The sequence below is a fragment of the Fimicolochytrium jonesii genome, assembly GCF_025526975.1.
Source record: "Fimicolochytrium jonesii strain JEL569 chromosome Unknown EV422scaffold_5, whole genome shotgun sequence".
In the NCBI taxonomy this organism is placed as follows: domain Eukaryota; kingdom Fungi; phylum Chytridiomycota; class Chytridiomycetes; order Spizellomycetales; family Powellomycetaceae; genus Fimicolochytrium; species Fimicolochytrium jonesii.
In genome coordinates, this window is record NW_026515672.1 from 942752 (window position 1) to 957671 (window position 14920).

General features: G+C 54.6%; 5 protein-coding genes across 5 annotated transcripts; 2 read left to right on the forward strand and 3 right to left on the reverse strand.

Annotated features, from left to right (window-relative positions):
- The first annotated feature begins 117 nt into the window (after positions 1-117).
- Positions 118-1217, forward strand: EV422DRAFT_522000 (SPX domain-containing protein). The gene is made up of 3 exons (XM_053069785.1): positions 118-316; positions 432-555; positions 636-1217. Exons 1-3 carry the CDS (start codon positions 213-215, stop codon positions 1083-1085), a joined length of 678 nt encoding a protein of 225 aa, XP_052927734.1. The 5' UTR covers positions 118-212; the 3' UTR covers positions 1086-1217.
- EV422DRAFT_618503 (uncharacterized protein) lies at positions 1218-7998 on the reverse strand. The gene is made up of 12 exons (XM_053074037.1): positions 7851-7998; positions 7341-7777; positions 6981-7245; positions 6533-6896; positions 6263-6439; positions 5159-6199; positions 4706-5059; positions 4264-4629; positions 3999-4190; positions 3860-3901; positions 1947-3793; positions 1218-1878 (listed from the first exon to the last, which is right to left on the reverse strand). The coding sequence occupies exons 1-12, from the start codon at positions 7883-7885 to the stop codon at positions 1245-1247; spliced, it is 5754 nt and encodes a 1917-aa protein (XP_052927735.1). The 5' UTR covers positions 7886-7998; the 3' UTR covers positions 1218-1244.
- Positions 7999-8139: 141 nt separating this feature from the next.
- EV422DRAFT_522006 (pyruvate dehydrogenase complex dihydrolipoamide acetyltransferase) lies at positions 8140-10685 on the reverse strand. Its single transcript, XM_053069786.1, has 9 exons — positions 10354-10685; positions 10190-10269; positions 9896-10119; positions 9616-9823; positions 9272-9363; positions 9118-9203; positions 8908-9045; positions 8791-8828; positions 8140-8729 (listed from the first exon to the last, which is right to left on the reverse strand). Exons 1-9 carry the CDS (start codon positions 10506-10508, stop codon positions 8335-8337), a joined length of 1416 nt encoding a protein of 471 aa, XP_052927736.1. The 5' UTR covers positions 10509-10685; the 3' UTR covers positions 8140-8334.
- A 49-nt stretch (positions 10686-10734) lies between these two features.
- On the reverse strand, positions 10735-11940 carry EV422DRAFT_522008 (ribosomal protein S19e). Its single transcript, XM_053069787.1, has 3 exons — positions 11583-11940; positions 11302-11485; positions 10735-11224 (listed from the first exon to the last, which is right to left on the reverse strand). The coding sequence occupies exons 1-3, from the start codon at positions 11758-11760 to the stop codon at positions 11149-11151; spliced, it is 438 nt and encodes a 145-aa protein (XP_052927737.1). The 5' UTR covers positions 11761-11940; the 3' UTR covers positions 10735-11148.
- On the forward strand, positions 11941-13739 carry EV422DRAFT_618506 (cytoplasmic thiosulfate:cyanide sulfur transferase). The gene is made up of 6 exons (XM_053074038.1): positions 11941-12385; positions 12463-12839; positions 12916-13011; positions 13085-13209; positions 13270-13454; positions 13535-13739. Exons 1-6 carry the CDS (start codon positions 12121-12123, stop codon positions 13666-13668), a joined length of 1182 nt encoding a protein of 393 aa, XP_052927738.1. The 5' UTR covers positions 11941-12120; the 3' UTR covers positions 13669-13739.
- Positions 13740-14920: the final 1181 nt, after the last annotated feature.

The window sequence follows — 14920 nt, forward strand, 5'->3', positions numbered from 1 at the left end:
CGCCTTCTGAAACCTTTCCGTAGCCGTGCAGAGTGGGAGCGAAGGTAAGTTCAAGGTAAGCGCCTTCTGAAACCTTCTGAAGGTCTGGTGGAATCGGTGAAGTCGGAGCAGCCGACGCGTTGGCCTCGTTCTCCTCCCAGCCTTGAAGTCGATCTCCAAAGCCAGGAGAACAGACAACGAAGGTTCTTAGACTCGCCCCTCCGACCGCAGCCATGAAGTTCGCACAGCAACTGAACACCGCGGTTCATCAACCCTGGGCAAATTATTACGTGGACTACAAACTCCTGAAGAAACGGCTCAAGGACCTTCAGAGAGAGTATGTTTCCGCAGTGGCGTTTGCATGTGTATTTTGGAGGGGGGCTCCGCCGCACCGGGCCAAAGAAACACGGGAGCACTGGAGTGTTGACGCAGTGTCTTCAATCCTTGTATAGGCACGAGTCGCATGAGGTGCCGCCTCTTTCTGTTCGGACCCCGCAGCCGTCCCATCCTGCTCCGTCGGACCGCTTCACTCACAAGGAACTTCAGAGGGCTTTCTTCCAAGCGGTCGAAAACGAGGTCGGTCTCCTCCCCCAAGGTCCGCTTCGCCCTTCACGGCATCTTATATTCACGCGTGCCCGCTCCCTTTCTGCAATTAGGTTGACAAAGTCGAATGGTTTTATATGCATAGAGTGCACCACGCGCGGCGCGAGATGCAGGAACTGATGGAGCGCTGGTTTCGTCTAAGCCGCTATGCCGAGTTCGACGAGTATCCACTCTCCGCGACGGATATTACGCACCATGTGGACCAAGAGAAAGAGATTTTCTCACACTTCAACGCCGATCTCTCTGCTTTACTGCACCATCTCCAACTTCTGTCTGGGAACTACCTTGCGATGTGCAGAATGGCCATTGTGAAGATTCTGAAGAAACATGACAAGTTAGAAGCTCGACACGCCGGACTGGCGTGCAAGGAGGCGGTCGTGAGGACAATACGAGCGGATCGACGATTTTGGCAGGCGGACGATCTGATTCGCTTGTTGGATGAGGTGAAGCGATTCAAGTGGGATGTCATCAAGGCTCACATTCGCACTGGCGCCGAACGATGAGAGACTTGGTCGGCGTGATTCTTAAATCAGTGTATTACGATCCATGTGTAGATACCCAGGTAGCAGTTAGGTTATTTCGAAACGTTTTTGGGGCATTGTCTATTGTAAATAGGATAGTAAATATGATACAATTGCATATTGAACTTTCGTCCCTCCCTATCAAAACTCCGGTCGCCTTGCTGGGAATGCCGGGTACGTTCGAAGCCTCAAGCGTTCTACTTCCTCTCGTAGAATGCCGATATCCTGCGCTTGCGATCTCGCCATATCAATCAGTCTTCGCCGAGCGTATATCGCTGGGAGAGGATCATGACTGGTGGTCGTTGGGGCCGCCTTCGCCATAGCCGCTTCCCGCGGTGATGGCGACCTTCGATGAGCATCTCGCGGTAGCGGAGGCTCCACCGCCTGTGCCGCTCCAACGCTCACCACTTCGCCCAGGGCATCTCCGATGGGCACCGTTTCCTCAACCCACGCGCCTCTCCTCAGGATCTTTTTCCTATCACCAACATCCCTAGAGAGCTCCTCGAGTTTCCGATCCAGCCGCTCATTTTCCTTCAGCTTCTCTGCTACTTTTTGCCGGAATTTCTCAATGGCTTTGCGTTTCTCCTCAAGGTTGTGCTGATGTGCCTTGATGCTATAGTCACCACGCTTCTCTAGCGCGGCAATCTCGGCAGCCTGTTTGCGCTCGTCGCCGCCTCGGATATACTCCTGCATGTGTTTTGTGACTCGAAGAAGCTGAATGTCGCGAGTTTTATACAGCAGGGTCTCCGATGCAAAGTCGAGTGTTTGGTTTTCCCTAATGCAGCACCGGAAATGGGTTAGGCACGACTCCGAAGTAAAGTCCATCGGAAATTTGACACTTACCACTCTAATGCATGAATCCCTTTCCTGTACTCCTTCATCTCGTTCAATGCGTCCACTTTCGCCTTGCCCAACCCACAAATAACATCATTCAAGCGCTCAACGGCATCCCTCCCGATAAGCACCGCGCCGCTGTAATCTGTCACGACCGGTGCCTGCGGCACTTCTACCTGGCCCTGCTTGAGCCCTTCCAGACAAACCTCAAAATCGTACGTCTGGTTAAACTTGTACAGTTGGAACTCCGCGATTTGGGTATGTAAGGTCGCTGTGCGTGATGCCAACGCAGCGCTGTGTGCGAGGATCTGGTTGATCGTTATTTGCAGATGTTGCAGGCTGTTGTACGTATTGTACACCTCGGTTTGGCTGATGTGTTTCCGTTGAATATGCTCCCACAGGTTCTGGAGCATGTCTGGGGGAAGCCCATCCGGGACTTCCGATGATGCGTTGAGCGGTTGCAAAGCAGGTGGGAGAGCCGGTGGTTGACCAGGAAGCCCGCCACCTATCGCACTGGGTTGAATTGGGACGGCTACTGAGAGAGCGCCGGCTACCGAGGGCGTCCCTGGCCTCGAATGGTGCTGGCCTTGCCCTCCTGCTGCCGGTTGTTGCCCCGGACTCGGTCGGTGTACCTGAGACCCAGCAGCCTGTGTAGGAGCCGAAACATGGGCAAAATACGTATATGGGTTCAATTCCTCCCCAGCCTTGCCGTCTTCTTCCGGATCCTCCTCTCCGGCGCCTTTCCGCTTGAACAATCGCCAACATGGTTCCCACCAGCTTTCCAGCCCTTGTGCTCCGAATTCTCTCTTGAACGTCTTCTCAACCTCTTTATCCCGCTTGACTGCCGCATCATAATCGTCGCGCACACGCTCAAGCTGTTTCTTCAGCTCGGGGATCTCAGCTGCAACCATAGATCTTTCCTCTTTACATTGCTCCAAAGCCTCGTTGATTGCCGCCTCCTTGCCTTCATCTTCTTCGGCATACAATATGAATGCGTGCAGCTTCAGTAGCGTCATTTCGTACGTCAGGATGCGGGTGTCGGTCGCAAGTTTTTGCACAAACAGCCCATTTCGGATCACATTCGTGTCGAAACCATCACAGAGCTCCTGGATCCCAGCCAGGAGCTTCTTCAACTCAGTCTCGAGCGCTTTCCGCGTTTTCTCCTGCTCCTCCTTTTGCACGCTCAGCTTCTTTTCGTACTCTTTCGCGTGCTTGCGCTCCTCATCTGTCCAATCCGCGGGAGGTTTGTTGACCATGAAATCCGGTTTCTGTACAAGCATCTTCCCGCTCTCCTCTTCGGACGCCCGGTCAGCCAACGTGTTGTTCATCATCTGATTTAGTGCGCGATCGCGCCAATTGTCCTTTGCTGCCGCTTTGGCGCGCTCGGCTTCCAATCGCTGCTTCTCCGCCAGCTTGACTTGCTCCTCGGCCGTGATGAACTTCTCAGCCGTGACTTCCTCGTCCCGCACTTCCACCACGCGTTCGGGGACCTCGTCGTCATGTAGAACCGGCCGGAAGATCTCGCCAGCCGCACCGGCGTTTGTCCATCCAAGCTCTTCCATGATGCCCTTGGCCCGATCCCCGCGCTCCTCAATCCGGCCCATCTCGTCCCTTTTTAATCTCAATGTCTCGTCGAACTTTGCATTGAATTGGGTTTTCAACACGTGGATAGCGTGCGATAAGATGACCGCCTGTATGCGGCGGCGTTCGGACGTTGTCAGTTCGAAGGGAGAGTACAGCAACGAGAACGGTTCCACGGCGGGATTGACGCCATCTTTTGGGGCTGTGGGCTGGTTCGTCGCCGCACCGGCTTTGCTGGCACGGGTATTGGAGGCATCTTCGTCTTCCGATGCATCCTAGAGATAAGACAGTTTGGATTGAGAGAGGGTGTAAACGTGTATAGAATGGTATAACAGTATTACCTCGTCGCCGTCGGTGTCGCGGATAGGCTTTTTCGGCGGAGCCTAATGAGGTTTGAGGAGGGGAACGACATCAGTCACTTCGGTTGACATTTACGATGCGAGTAACGTGCTCCTCCGGAATCTGATGTGTAAGTTTTACCTTCACGGTGGCTGCATTGACCAGGATTTGACTCCTTCGCAGCATGACCACCCGGTCCACACGCTCTGTCTCTTCGGCCGACATTTTTCTTATCGGGTAGTTTGTCACCGTCGTTAATGTGTTAGTGAGAGGATCCGGGTGGAATGATTTGATCGTCTGTCCGACCGTCGCCATGCTATCCCAGCAATCACGCTAGAATGCCGGAAAAAGGTTGGGACATATTGTTAGTGAGACAGTTTGAGCAGCAAGACTATTAGTCACTCACCTTGATACGATTGCCGACGACCCTTCTTCTCAGCCACTCCTCTTCAATACTCTGCCTTACGCCCTCTACAACCTCCCCAGACTCCCGCTGCAGCTTTTCCCTCATCTCGTAGTCCAGAATGAACTCCTCTTTGTCTAATCGTTCCAAGGGAGGCAACGACTCGTTCTTCACGATGGCCCGGAGGAGGCGTTCGCGGAGAGCGTTGAGGCGGGTCTGGATGACGGATGTTTGTTGAGGGGTAGCACCATCCCCACTTGGTACTCCCGTGGCGGCGGGGGCTGCGGCGGATGCCGATGACAGACTAAGTTCACCTTCAATAGGAAGGATAGGTGGCGGAAGCGCTGCTTCGGGGAGGTCTGAGAGCTTCTGCAATTTCCCATGTGTTAGGCCCTAAAATTGCGTAATTCGAAACCGAAGAGTGGCGGATGAGAAGCGATCTCACCTTGACGAGACCCAAGCGGTCATTTACAAGCGCCACCACATCCTCGCCAGCCTCCGCCATCCTTTCCACCACACCCCCAACTTCCGTCGCCGATCGCCGTCCGGCAGCATTGTACTTCCATTCCCACAATCGCAATATTCCATCAGCACCGGCGGTGATGATGGCCCTGCAGTTCAGCGTTGCGGCGAGGCCGCGTACACCGCCAAGGAAAGGGTCGTGGACGTAGAGGCAGTAGCTTTTGTCGGGCTCCATGAGGGTGCGGACAGTGATGCGTCCGTCGAGGGACGTGGTGGTGACCCACGAGGTTGCCGGGTGGAGCAAAAGTTGAGTGACGGACTTCTCGTGATCTCTGCTCTATTCCGCCATTGTGAATGGTTAGTTAGTTTGGTGAAGACCTTCTGTGAGATCCTTTATCTCCGGACGGATGCTCTCGTCAAGGAGGAAAATGCTCACCTTGATCCCCGGACTTGACAGCACGATGAGTTCCACCGTTCGCACGGGCTCCTTCTTGGGTGCCGCTCGCTCCCCTTCACCGCCTTCCTCCGCGGGTTCAGCTTTCTTGGCCGAGGAAACTGGCGCCGCCGGTGCACCCGCCCTCTGCGGACCCTCGTATGTTTTCAGCCTGCCGTCGTTCGAAGTCACGTAAAAGGTATCCCTTCCGGCAGAGAGGTGACTTGGCACGATGGTCATACCGTCCACAGTGTCGTCAATTCGGTATATCACAATGGGGAGTTCGGGAGCTAAGGGGATTTCTCTCTCCATTTGCTGAGCACCATCGCCTTCAGGCGCCGAGGGCGGGATTTCCAGCGGCACCGGCACTCTGTAGATGTAGCTCCTTCCTTCCCCGCTAGCCAGCACAAACATATGTACGACTCCCAATTCTTCCTCCAGTTTCCACGCGCATGCTCGTATTTTTAGATCCACCGTTTGACCCGTCTCCGCCCCTGCCGGAATCTTGCTTGTGGTTGGCCGCGAAATGGTCGTAGTAATCGGGATGGCCGCACTTTTAACCCTTCCTCCCATGGCAGATGTTGGGTCGACCGCCGGCGGGACCGGCAAGGTCGTAAACCCTGCATAGCCAAAGGTATCTAACACGCCAACGAGGGCGATGCGCTTATCGGTGTGGGAGGTGGCCGCAAGGTAGCGTCCCGCGGGATCGAACGAAATAACATCGACTGCGTTGGCGAACACACGATCGCGCACAACCAACCTAGGCGGCACATTGGTTGCGCGGAAATCATACACGCGCACGCATCCGTCGGCTGTTCCTGCCGCAGCGAGCTGCGCGAAAGGTGATGCCGCGACTGATGTAATGTGCGAGGAGTGTGCGGGTGGGAGCGAGATGCGATGAAGGTGAAGCAGTTTCTTGAAGGTGTTGGTGCGCTGGATATCGGCGTCGAGGGATTGAAAGTCGAGGTGGTGAGTGGCCGCTGTGATGAGGGTCGAGGAAGGGTGATGTACGGTGAGGTTCGAGACGTTTGGAGTGTGCAGGATCTGTTTTCACGAAACGTAAGCTCATGCTGAGAGCCAACGAAGATCACAGTATCATTGCAGTACCTCTATGACGTTCTCTTTTACGACGTTGTAAACAAAGAGCTTTCCACTGACACTCTCGATCAATGCTCTCCGGTAGTCTGGGGCAAACGACAAACTTGCTACACTTTCACCCTTAGTCACATCAATTGTCTTTGTCACCGACGCAGTGGCGAATGAGTGTAACCGAAGCACGCCGTCCTGCAGTTCGCGCAAACAAACAGAAACACGAAAGAAATGTCGGTTACCAAACGTCTCACGTAGAGATGCCGAGGATCTCCGCGGTCTTCTTACCTTCCCAGCAACATACAGTCCATCTTTGGCAACAGCCACATATTCTATTTGACCATGCGGCAGCATCCTCTTCCTCCTATTCTCTGAGTCCTCATCATCTCCACCCTCGCCCCGAGAGCCCGGTTCATCCGTCCCTCCATCCTCACCGCTCGTACCAGGCCCGCCGTCGGCTGCAGCAGCCGAAGCGTAAACCCTGTGGTCACCAGTAACCGGGTCGTAGTGCACCAGTTCACACCCGGAGGAGGTCGTGCATACGATTTGTTCGTCGATCGTCCAGGCATGCGAGTTCGGGTGAGGGCCTTTCGGAAAGAGTGACGGCATCGCTAGCGATTCGTGGTCGGGTTGGAATATAGGCTTGCCTTTCCTACCATACACAGGGAACAAGTGAGGAAAGATCCTCGGGCCCTTGCGCATCACAGTCCCTCAAACGGCAAACCCCTGAACTTACACAGCAACCAATCCACTCCTCTTAAACCCAATCTCCAACCTCCAGAACCTAATCCCACCCTCACCTCCACTCGTACATATCCGCCGCGAGTCCAGCGGGTCAAACGAGATGAACTCTGCCGCGGCGCCGTTGGGTACCTCGCACACCAAGGTGGCCGTGCGCCAGTCCCAGATCGTGATTGTGTGCGTTGGGAGGGTGCCTAGCGCTGCGAGGTATTGGGTGTCGGGAGAGAAGGCTAGGGCGTGGATGGATAAATCTTTCGATGCTATTTAGGGGAGGGATAATGATAGGTATCAGATAAGATCGCGGTCGACCAGACGGACATCCCTAAATCACACAGCCGCTCCATTTCCACCATACCTTCCATCTTGGCAGTCCCACTGCCACCCCAGACCGCTCCACTAGGCCATTTGACAACCTTGACAGCCATCGAGTCCCGCTCCGAATACGCAACAACGCTTTCCCTTTTCTGCACTGCAAACGCAACGATCTGCGAACCCGCCACTACACTCCTCAGTTCCTGCTGTTGCGACGGTGTTGCCCCGCTGCTCGCGGCTGGTGATTGCGGGTGAATTTCAGTGCCATGCTCTCCGGCTGTTGCTCCGCCACTGCCGCCCACCTCCACATGCGTGCTGCCGCCCTCGGCTGTGGACGCTGGATGGCCTGGTGCATCGGTGGCCGCGGCCTCCTCGATCTCAGCAACATCGAGGAAATTGATCGAGTTGCCTGATATATACGCAACAACGGTGGGAGTGAAGAAAGTGGCGGGGCTGAGTGGGGTGTGACCTATGGACTTTCTGTGCGCAATAAGAAGGGAGTTCGTCAGACGAGGGCTGAAAGGGGACGGGTGAGGAAGGGTAGGCGACTTACACAAGCTCAAGGTCGCCATATAGTCCTGTTGGCATCGTGGGCAGTAATCCCAGAGTCCTGCTAGTTTGGACACGAATCGCAAGGTAGGAGGAAAAAATGAAGGGTCTACAAGACTTATGAAGAAAGCCCTGTCGGTCTAGCGCGAGGGCCAGGGTTGCACGTCGGAGGCAGGAAGCGGACGAAGTTAGTTGAGAAGTCGGACAACGCGCTGTCGGATTTACGTAAGCAGTTTGAGTGCAAGTTCCTGGCGAACCTCAGCAACTTCACCAGCAACAGAAGCAACAGAAGCAACAGAAAAGCACAGGGACGGGGACAGGAAGATGATTCAATGAAGATACATGGAGTAGCAGATGAATGAAAGGGAAAACTATGAAACCAGTCCGCGGCGCAAATCAGGCGGTCCTATGTCGTGTTCGAGCGATTTCCGCTCGAATGTGTACACCAGTCCATCTGAATGGAGCTTTCCGCGGATGTGCTACCCACTTCAAAGCAGCATCGTCAAAGGGTTCTCAAGCAAACCCTTAAAGACACCCAACCACTTTGCCCCAACCGCACCATCCACAACACGGTGATCACAGCTCAGGGTGACGTTCATCACCTTCGAGTTACGGACGCCCTTCTCAGCCGCGTCATCGATTACCAACTTGTCCTGCACCCCGCCGACGGCGAGGATGCCCGAGTGCGGTGGGTTGATGATGGCGGTGAAGTGGGAGATGCCGTACATGCCAAGGTTGGAGATGGTGAAGGTGCCGCCTTGGTATTCGTGGGGTTGGAGTTTGTTGGCGCGGGCTTTCTCGGCGAGCGTTTTGACGTTGGTGGAGATTTGGGAGAGGCCGATGGCGTCCGCTTGGTGGACGATGGGGGTGATCAGGCCGGACTCTGTGGAGTGGGGTAAGTGACTGCAAATACAGAAGCTTGTGATTTTAAGACCCAGACATACCAGTAGCGACGGCAACAGCAATATCGGCGTTGTTGAACCTACAGATCGAACAAGACATGTGAGCATCGATCTGTACTTCGCTTTCAGCCGCACAGTCGCTCAACCCCTCTAACTTACTGCCTGATGGAAGTGCCTTGCCATGCGCTGTTGACCTCCGGAACGGCCTTCAGCGCCAGAGCGGATGCGCGGATGACAAAGTCGTTCACGGAAAGCTTGAACTTGCCCTTGGCTTCACTGTTCAGAACCTCGCGGAGTCTAGGATAGAGCGGGTCAGTTGATGCCGCCGGCCAATGAGGAGTCCATATTTGTAGCACTTCCGCGACATACTTGTAGATTTTGTCAGCGTTGATTTCTTGTGTGAGGTAGTAGTGTGGTATTTGTTGCTTAGATTCCGCCAGACGACCGGCAATCACCTGCATTTGAAAGCTGTGAGGGACCATACAATACTGGAGGAAGACTGAGGGTCGTTTGAGGCACTAACCTTGCGAACATTCGATAATGGGATGTCGGTGTAGGCGGCTCCTGGTGCCGGTGCGGGGGCGGGCGCGGGTTTTGGCGCTGGCTTCTGAGAGGCTGCACAATGACGATTCGCCATGAGTCGCTTGTTCAGCAAACAATAGCACGGAGAGCGTCACAGGTCCTCCCATGATTACAGATCCTAGACCTCCACATCCCATCTAAACGCGTTCGGGTTGCCACCTAGGACTGTGCATTCCATGCCGGCGCCCGTAACAGCTTGCCCATTGATCCAAGCTCCAGCTATCTCTGTCAAGTAAACACCCTTCCCGCGCCGCTCAGAGGTGAGGCCCAGTGTTATTCACATACCTCCAGATTTGGGTGCCGCCTGCTTGGCATCCTCCTTTTTAGGTTCCTCCTTCTGAGGCTCCTCCTTCTTCTCGGGCTTCTCCTCCGGCGCCTTCTCCACGGGCTTCTCCTCGGCAGCAGGAGCAGATGCGGGTGCGGCGTTATCCTCTAGCTTGTAGTCTGCGAACTTCTCCACATCCTCCTTGTTCTCCACGAGAATCGCAATGGGCTAAAAGGCATGCAAGACAAATCCGTTATCAGCCACCATCCTTCCCTTCCCATCGATGATTCCGTCGCGCACCTTGTTGACCGCGACATCCTTAGTGCCAGACTCCACGAAAATCTTTGCGATGAACCCCTCATCCTGGTTTTCGAAATCCATGGTAGCCTTGTCTGTCTCGACTTCCACAAGGACATCACCGGGCTGGATTTCGTCCCCGACCTTCTTGTTCCACTGGCCGAGGTTGCCGGAGGTCATTGTTGGGGAGAGCGCTGGCATGTTGATGAGAGTGTGCGAGGGGTATGCTGCAGAAGGTGTGCAAGGCTGTCAGCAGCCGGCTGCACACTGGTCGAAACGCAACACTCACTAGCTCACATCTAGAGGCATAACCTCGTTGAGCAACGGGAAACGAGCCATTGGTAGTCGCACGCTGACGAGGGCGAGTAGACGGCGCGCTGGGGCGTAAGAACAAAGGCAAGCCAGCAGATATCAGCCCTATCTGCGCATACAGATACAGTATATGAAGAGTATTAACTTACGTTGCGAGGTGGTAGGCCCTAGTCCTGGGAGCTGTTGTTGGGCGACCCGCGGCGAGCCTGACCCGAGATGGGGCGGTCGCAAAGGCCGCCGTTGGCAGCGTTGGGCGGGCGGCGGACGCACGGCGTTGCAGAGCACGGACGGCGGACAGATGCATGGTGAATATGTGCTGAGAGTGTGAGTCTGAAGAGCCGATGGGCGGAAAGCGACGAAGAGTATTTCTGGTCGGAAAACAGAGACAGCGCCAACGCAAAAGGCAGACGCGTTTCCCATCGATAGCGCTTCCATCAACGTCAACAATCGATGCTCATGGTCATGATATCTATCCTCTCCGTTCCGCTCTCCGTGAAATAGCGCAGAGAAGGTTCAGCATCGAGGCATTTGCTGTATGCATGGACATGTATGGAGGATTCCAATGTGAGACTCAATGATCATGTTTCCATCGATTATCGGTCTCATGTTCGATCTTTCCGACCTTGGTCCCCTCGAAAACAGCCCAAATGTCCTCAATCACCCCGGCGATCCCACAAGCGTTTTGAAAGCAAGTCACAACAAAAGATCGCCAACCCGGAAACCCAAGGGACAGTCTTCCAGGTGCAGATGGGCCGCAAGGCCACGCCAATTTATTCCCTGAAGCATCGTCTCAGCTTCCTCGCGCAGCGGAAGAAATGCAACGAGGAAAGCCGGCTTTGCCAGAGTGCGGAAGCTGGTTACATGCGGAGTTGGTGTATCCGACTAATCTACACTATACAGGCGCAAACAAGCACGGTTTCCATTTGATGGACAAGAAAATCGGTTTACTCGTCGGTGCGGACGATCTGGGCGGCGATACGGTCCAAATCCTTCTGTCCGTCCTGGGAGATACGACGACCACTGAAAAGTAGAGATGAAATCAGAATGTGCTCACGCAAGGGAGAAACATTAAACGCTCACGAGCAGTGCAAACTTACCCAGTGGGGTCCTGCTCGAGCACCTTGATCTTCTCAAGGGCCTGCATGACCTTACGGGCGACAGAGCCGGAGGCGATCGCGTGGTGGTGGGGACGGTTTCCACGGTTCTGACGACCACCGTAGTTCTTCTTCAAGGCACCAACTCCAACACCGCTGCGGAGGTAGATGTGACGGGCGACCGAGGCTGTGAAAACAGTTAGAGTCAGAATGGATCTTCAAACTTTGCGAGAGAAGACAGCGTTCCTAAACAACGTTCCCAATTCACAACACGAAGTACATACCAGCACGAATGTAGAACCAGTCCTGGTCGTAAGGGGCGAGCTCCTTGTAGGTGGCGGTCTTGACAAGGTCAACCCACTTGGGGACCTCGAGCTTACCGGTACGCTTCAGGTAGGCAGCGTAAGCCTTGACGAAAGCGTGAGCGCTGACGTCCTTAACGGTGACACCTCCGCTGGACATTGTTGGGTTGTTGTTGCTGCTTCGTGACGAGAAGAGGGCGAGCTTGGTGCAGCGATGTTCGTGCCGAAAAGCGAAAGAGGGAGCAAAACGTCGAAATCGCCCAGAGCCGTGAAGAAAAGCGCCAGGCGAATGGTCTCATCACGTGACTGCTCGTGACTGTCGTTTAGATCGCCAAGTGACACTGGTATAGAGTGACACTGCAGTGGAAGTCGGTGGCCTTGCTCCAAATCGGCCGTGAGGAGGACAACCAGAAGAGACTCCAAACCCAACTGTACACGGATATCCGAAGTCAGGCTTTCACGGTTCTCGTTCCTGAGTATAGCAGTAGGCCTCAACGTCTTTGCGCCACCAGTCTGCTAAATGACTGCCCATCGTCTTGTCGCGCGCGCTTCAACCGCCCTGTCGAGGACTTCTACTAGATCGTGGGTTGATGCACCGGTTTGTCTGCGGACTGGCAGTCTCGCCAAACTTCTAGGCCGTCACAAGTCGGGTCTCCTTACGGCGGGTCGAGGCGTCAAGTCTTCGGGGAGAAGCAACTTCCATACTACCGCGCCGAATATGCTGGCATCGCAGCCGAAAAGTGACGGAAACGGGACAGAAGCTAGTTCGGGGCAGTATGGAACAGGTTAGCCTTAATGTGAGATTATCGTCGCTTCCTAATGCTGCACTGGATCTAGAGTACTGAGAAATGCCACAACGTAGGAAGTCCGCTCGTCTCCACCTCGTGGCTAGCCGACAACCTCGACAAAGTGGTCCTTCTCGACGCGACGTGGTACCTCCAACCAGGCCCCCCAGCAGCAATGGGTCCGGACGAACAATGGGCTTACGAGCAATCGCACAAGAAGCAACCTGTTCAAAAGGACGCGCGGAAGGAGTTTGAGGAGAGACATATCAAGGGAGCGCGCTTTTTCGATCTGGATAAGGTCTCTGATCAGCTTAGCTCGTTGCCGCATATGTTGCCTACCCTTGAGGAGTTTGAAGAGCACGTCAGCGAGATGGGGATCAAGGAAGATGATCATGTTGTTGTATACGACGGTCAAGGCATCTTCTCGGCGCCCAGAGTTTGGTGGACGTTCAAGGTAGCTTTCAATGCTACCTCAAAGGATTGCATCAATGCTCCACGAGCGGGAAAGACTAAACCTCGATCGCGGACAGGTCTTTGGACACAAGAATGTGAGCGTCTTGGACGGAGGTCTACCAAAGTGGCTCAAAGAATCCAGACCTGTCGAATCGGCGCTACCACAAATAACGGTAACAGAGGTCTGATGCTTGAGTTTGGCGATAAGTACTCTCACTGATAAAGAAGTTCCCCTTCTCAATGCAGAAAACTTCATATAAAGGCGAATTCGATGAGGAGCTGGTGATCAACTACCAAGACCTCCTCCTTCACCTGTCGGACTTTATGTACTCGAAGAATTTCACTATCCTCGATGCAAGACCTCGGGGGAGGTAATGATTCTGTTCGCGCGGACTCTTGGAAACAGCCGCTGACTTTCTCCATCCACCCAGATTCGCAGGCCATGCCCCAGAACCACGGCCAGGCCTCCCATCCGGCCACATCCCATCATCCATCAACATCCCTGCAGCTGAACTCGTCGACCCTACGACAAAGCAGATGATCCCACGGAAAGAGATCATCCGCCGGCTGTTTGTGGAGAATGTGAATTTGGATAAACCAATTGTTACCATGTGTGGTACGTGTTTTCCTGCGGTGAATGGGAGATCAGAAGTCAACTGTGGCCAGTACTCAACAGCCACCTATCATTGCATCTAGGGAGCGGCGTGACTGCAGCCACGCTGTTCTTGGCGTTGGATTTCATCGGAAAGAAGGGCGATGTGAAACTGTACGATGGGAGCTGGACCGAATGGGCGGCGAAGAAGGATAGCCCTGTGAAGGCTTGGAAATAGGGGCGTAGAGAAGGAGTAGCTTGTAGTACATAGGAGAGCATGGAGGCGTACATAGGATCAAAAGGCAGGGTTCGAATTCTCATTCGATACTGTATGAATCTGTTTTTATAGTACATACGTGCCAAAGCAACCGCGATTTGGAGTTTCGGGAAATCTAGTCTTAACAATAACGCTGCATCGTGAGGGTGGACTCGCACCTCTCAAAGATGGACCACATCCACCATCTCGCCAAAGCATCGATCCAGACGTCGGCACGCCCCTCCAGTGTCCGGCGAGAACCTCAGAAGGTCTGCGAGATCCGATGCCCCCTCTGCACCCGACTGATACGCCACTCATTCGGCTTCTCATACCGATTGAACAACGGCTCCAGCTTCTCCGCACGTTTCCGTTTACTGATCCTATTCGCATCCGCCGCCTTGAAGAACGCCGGCGCAACCTCCACCAACCACTTTGGCTCAATCGCAATCACCTCGCGCATATACTCTTTCGTGGTCAGCACCAACTCGTGGTAAATAACCCACTCGGGCTGCCGGTTGAACAGCGCCGAGGACGGGTGGATGTACACGGGGGTCGATTCGACAAGGGTTTTGTAACCTTCCTGCGGGTCCTTCTTCGCTGCATGGCGGAAGAACCCGCCCGTGATGGCTTTGCGCACCTTGTTGTAGTTGCGGCCGCAGCTGACAATGTCGTGCTTGTACCGATCCATGATCCCCAGCAGCTGTTTACGGACGTCCTGGGCGCGTCGGAGGGACCGTGCCTGCACAAAATTCTCGTAGCACCATGGGTTGGAGAATTTAGAGGCTTTCCAGGCGTTGTAGACGGTGAGGAGGGTCAGGTGGTCGCCTTCGGGTTGATGGAATTTGGCCTTTTTGGAGTCGGCTTGCGCTTGTTTCTCTTTGGGGCGGTACCAAATGTTTTGGACGGAGAGCATCGCGACGACGGTGAGGATCTCTTCGGAGCAGCCGAGTTCGACGGACAGGATGAGCATTTTGGCGAGGGAGGGTTCAAGAGGGAACTCGGCCATCTTGCGCCCCACGCGCGTCAACAACCCCTCCTCATCTAAGGCACCCAGCTGGAACAGCAACTCCATGGCGGTGATGAGCGTCTGCACCGGCGGTGGATCCATGAACCCAAAGTTCAACAGATCATTGATCCCCATAGCTTTCAGCATCAGCACCGTGTTCGACAAATTCATCCGCTGGATATCCGGCACCGCGTTCGGTAGCATCTCGTTCCGGTACGCTCCTTCAGT

Bases quoted from the DNA above. Each gene is read 5' to 3' on its own strand.
- EV422DRAFT_522000 (XM_053069785.1), top strand. From the start codon at position 213: ATGAAGTTCGCACAGCAACTGAACACCGCGGTTCATCAACCCTGGGCA. The intron at 317-431 runs GTATGTTTCCGC...ATCCTTGTATAG, and splicing joins CTCAAGGACCTTCAGAGAGA to GCACGAGTCGCATGAGGTGC. The intron at 556-635 runs GTCGGTCTCCTC...TTCTGCAATTAG, and splicing joins TCCAAGCGGTCGAAAACGAG to GTTGACAAAGTCGAATGGTT.
- EV422DRAFT_618506 (XM_053074038.1), top strand. From the start codon at position 12,121: ATGACTGCCCATCGTCTTGTCGCGCGCGCTTCAACCGCCCTGTCGAGG. The intron at 12,386-12,462 runs GTTAGCCTTAAT...GCCACAACGTAG, and splicing joins TTCGGGGCAGTATGGAACAG to GAAGTCCGCTCGTCTCCACC. The intron at 13,210-13,269 runs GTAATGATTCTG...CCATCCACCCAG, and splicing joins GATGCAAGACCTCGGGGGAG to ATTCGCAGGCCATGCCCCAG.
- EV422DRAFT_522006 (XM_053069786.1), bottom strand. From the start codon at position 10,508: ATGCATCTGTCCGCCGTCCGTGCTCTGCAACGCCGTGCGTCCGCCGCC. The intron at 10,120-10,189 runs GTGAGCTAGTGA...CACCTTCTGCAG, and splicing joins ACGAGGTTATGCCTCTAGAT to CATACCCCTCGCACACTCTC. The intron at 9,824-9,895 runs GTGCGCGACGGA...CATGCCTTTTAG, and splicing joins AGGATGTCGCGGTCAACAAG to CCCATTGCGATTCTCGTGGA.
- EV422DRAFT_618503 (XM_053074037.1), bottom strand. From the start codon at position 7,885: ATGCCAACAGGACTATATGGCGACCTTGAGCTTGT. The intron at 7,778-7,850 runs GTAAGTCGCCTA...TATTGCGCACAG, and splicing joins TATGGCGACCTTGAGCTTGT to AAAGTCCATAGGTCACACCC. The intron at 5,060-5,158 runs GTGAGCATTTTC...ATGGCGGAATAG, and splicing joins TGTCAAGTCCGGGGATCAAG to AGCAGAGATCACGAGAAGTC.
- EV422DRAFT_522008 (XM_053069787.1), bottom strand. From the start codon at position 11,760: ATGTCCAGCGGAGGTGTCACCGTTAAGGACGTCAGCGCTCACGCTTTC. The intron at 11,486-11,582 runs GTATGTACTTCG...CTGTTTTCACAG, and splicing joins CTGGTTCTACATTCGTGCTG to CCTCGGTCGCCCGTCACATC. The intron at 11,225-11,301 runs GTAAGTTTGCAC...TCTACTTTTCAG, and splicing joins CTCGAGCAGGACCCCACTGG to TGGTCGTCGTATCTCCCAGG.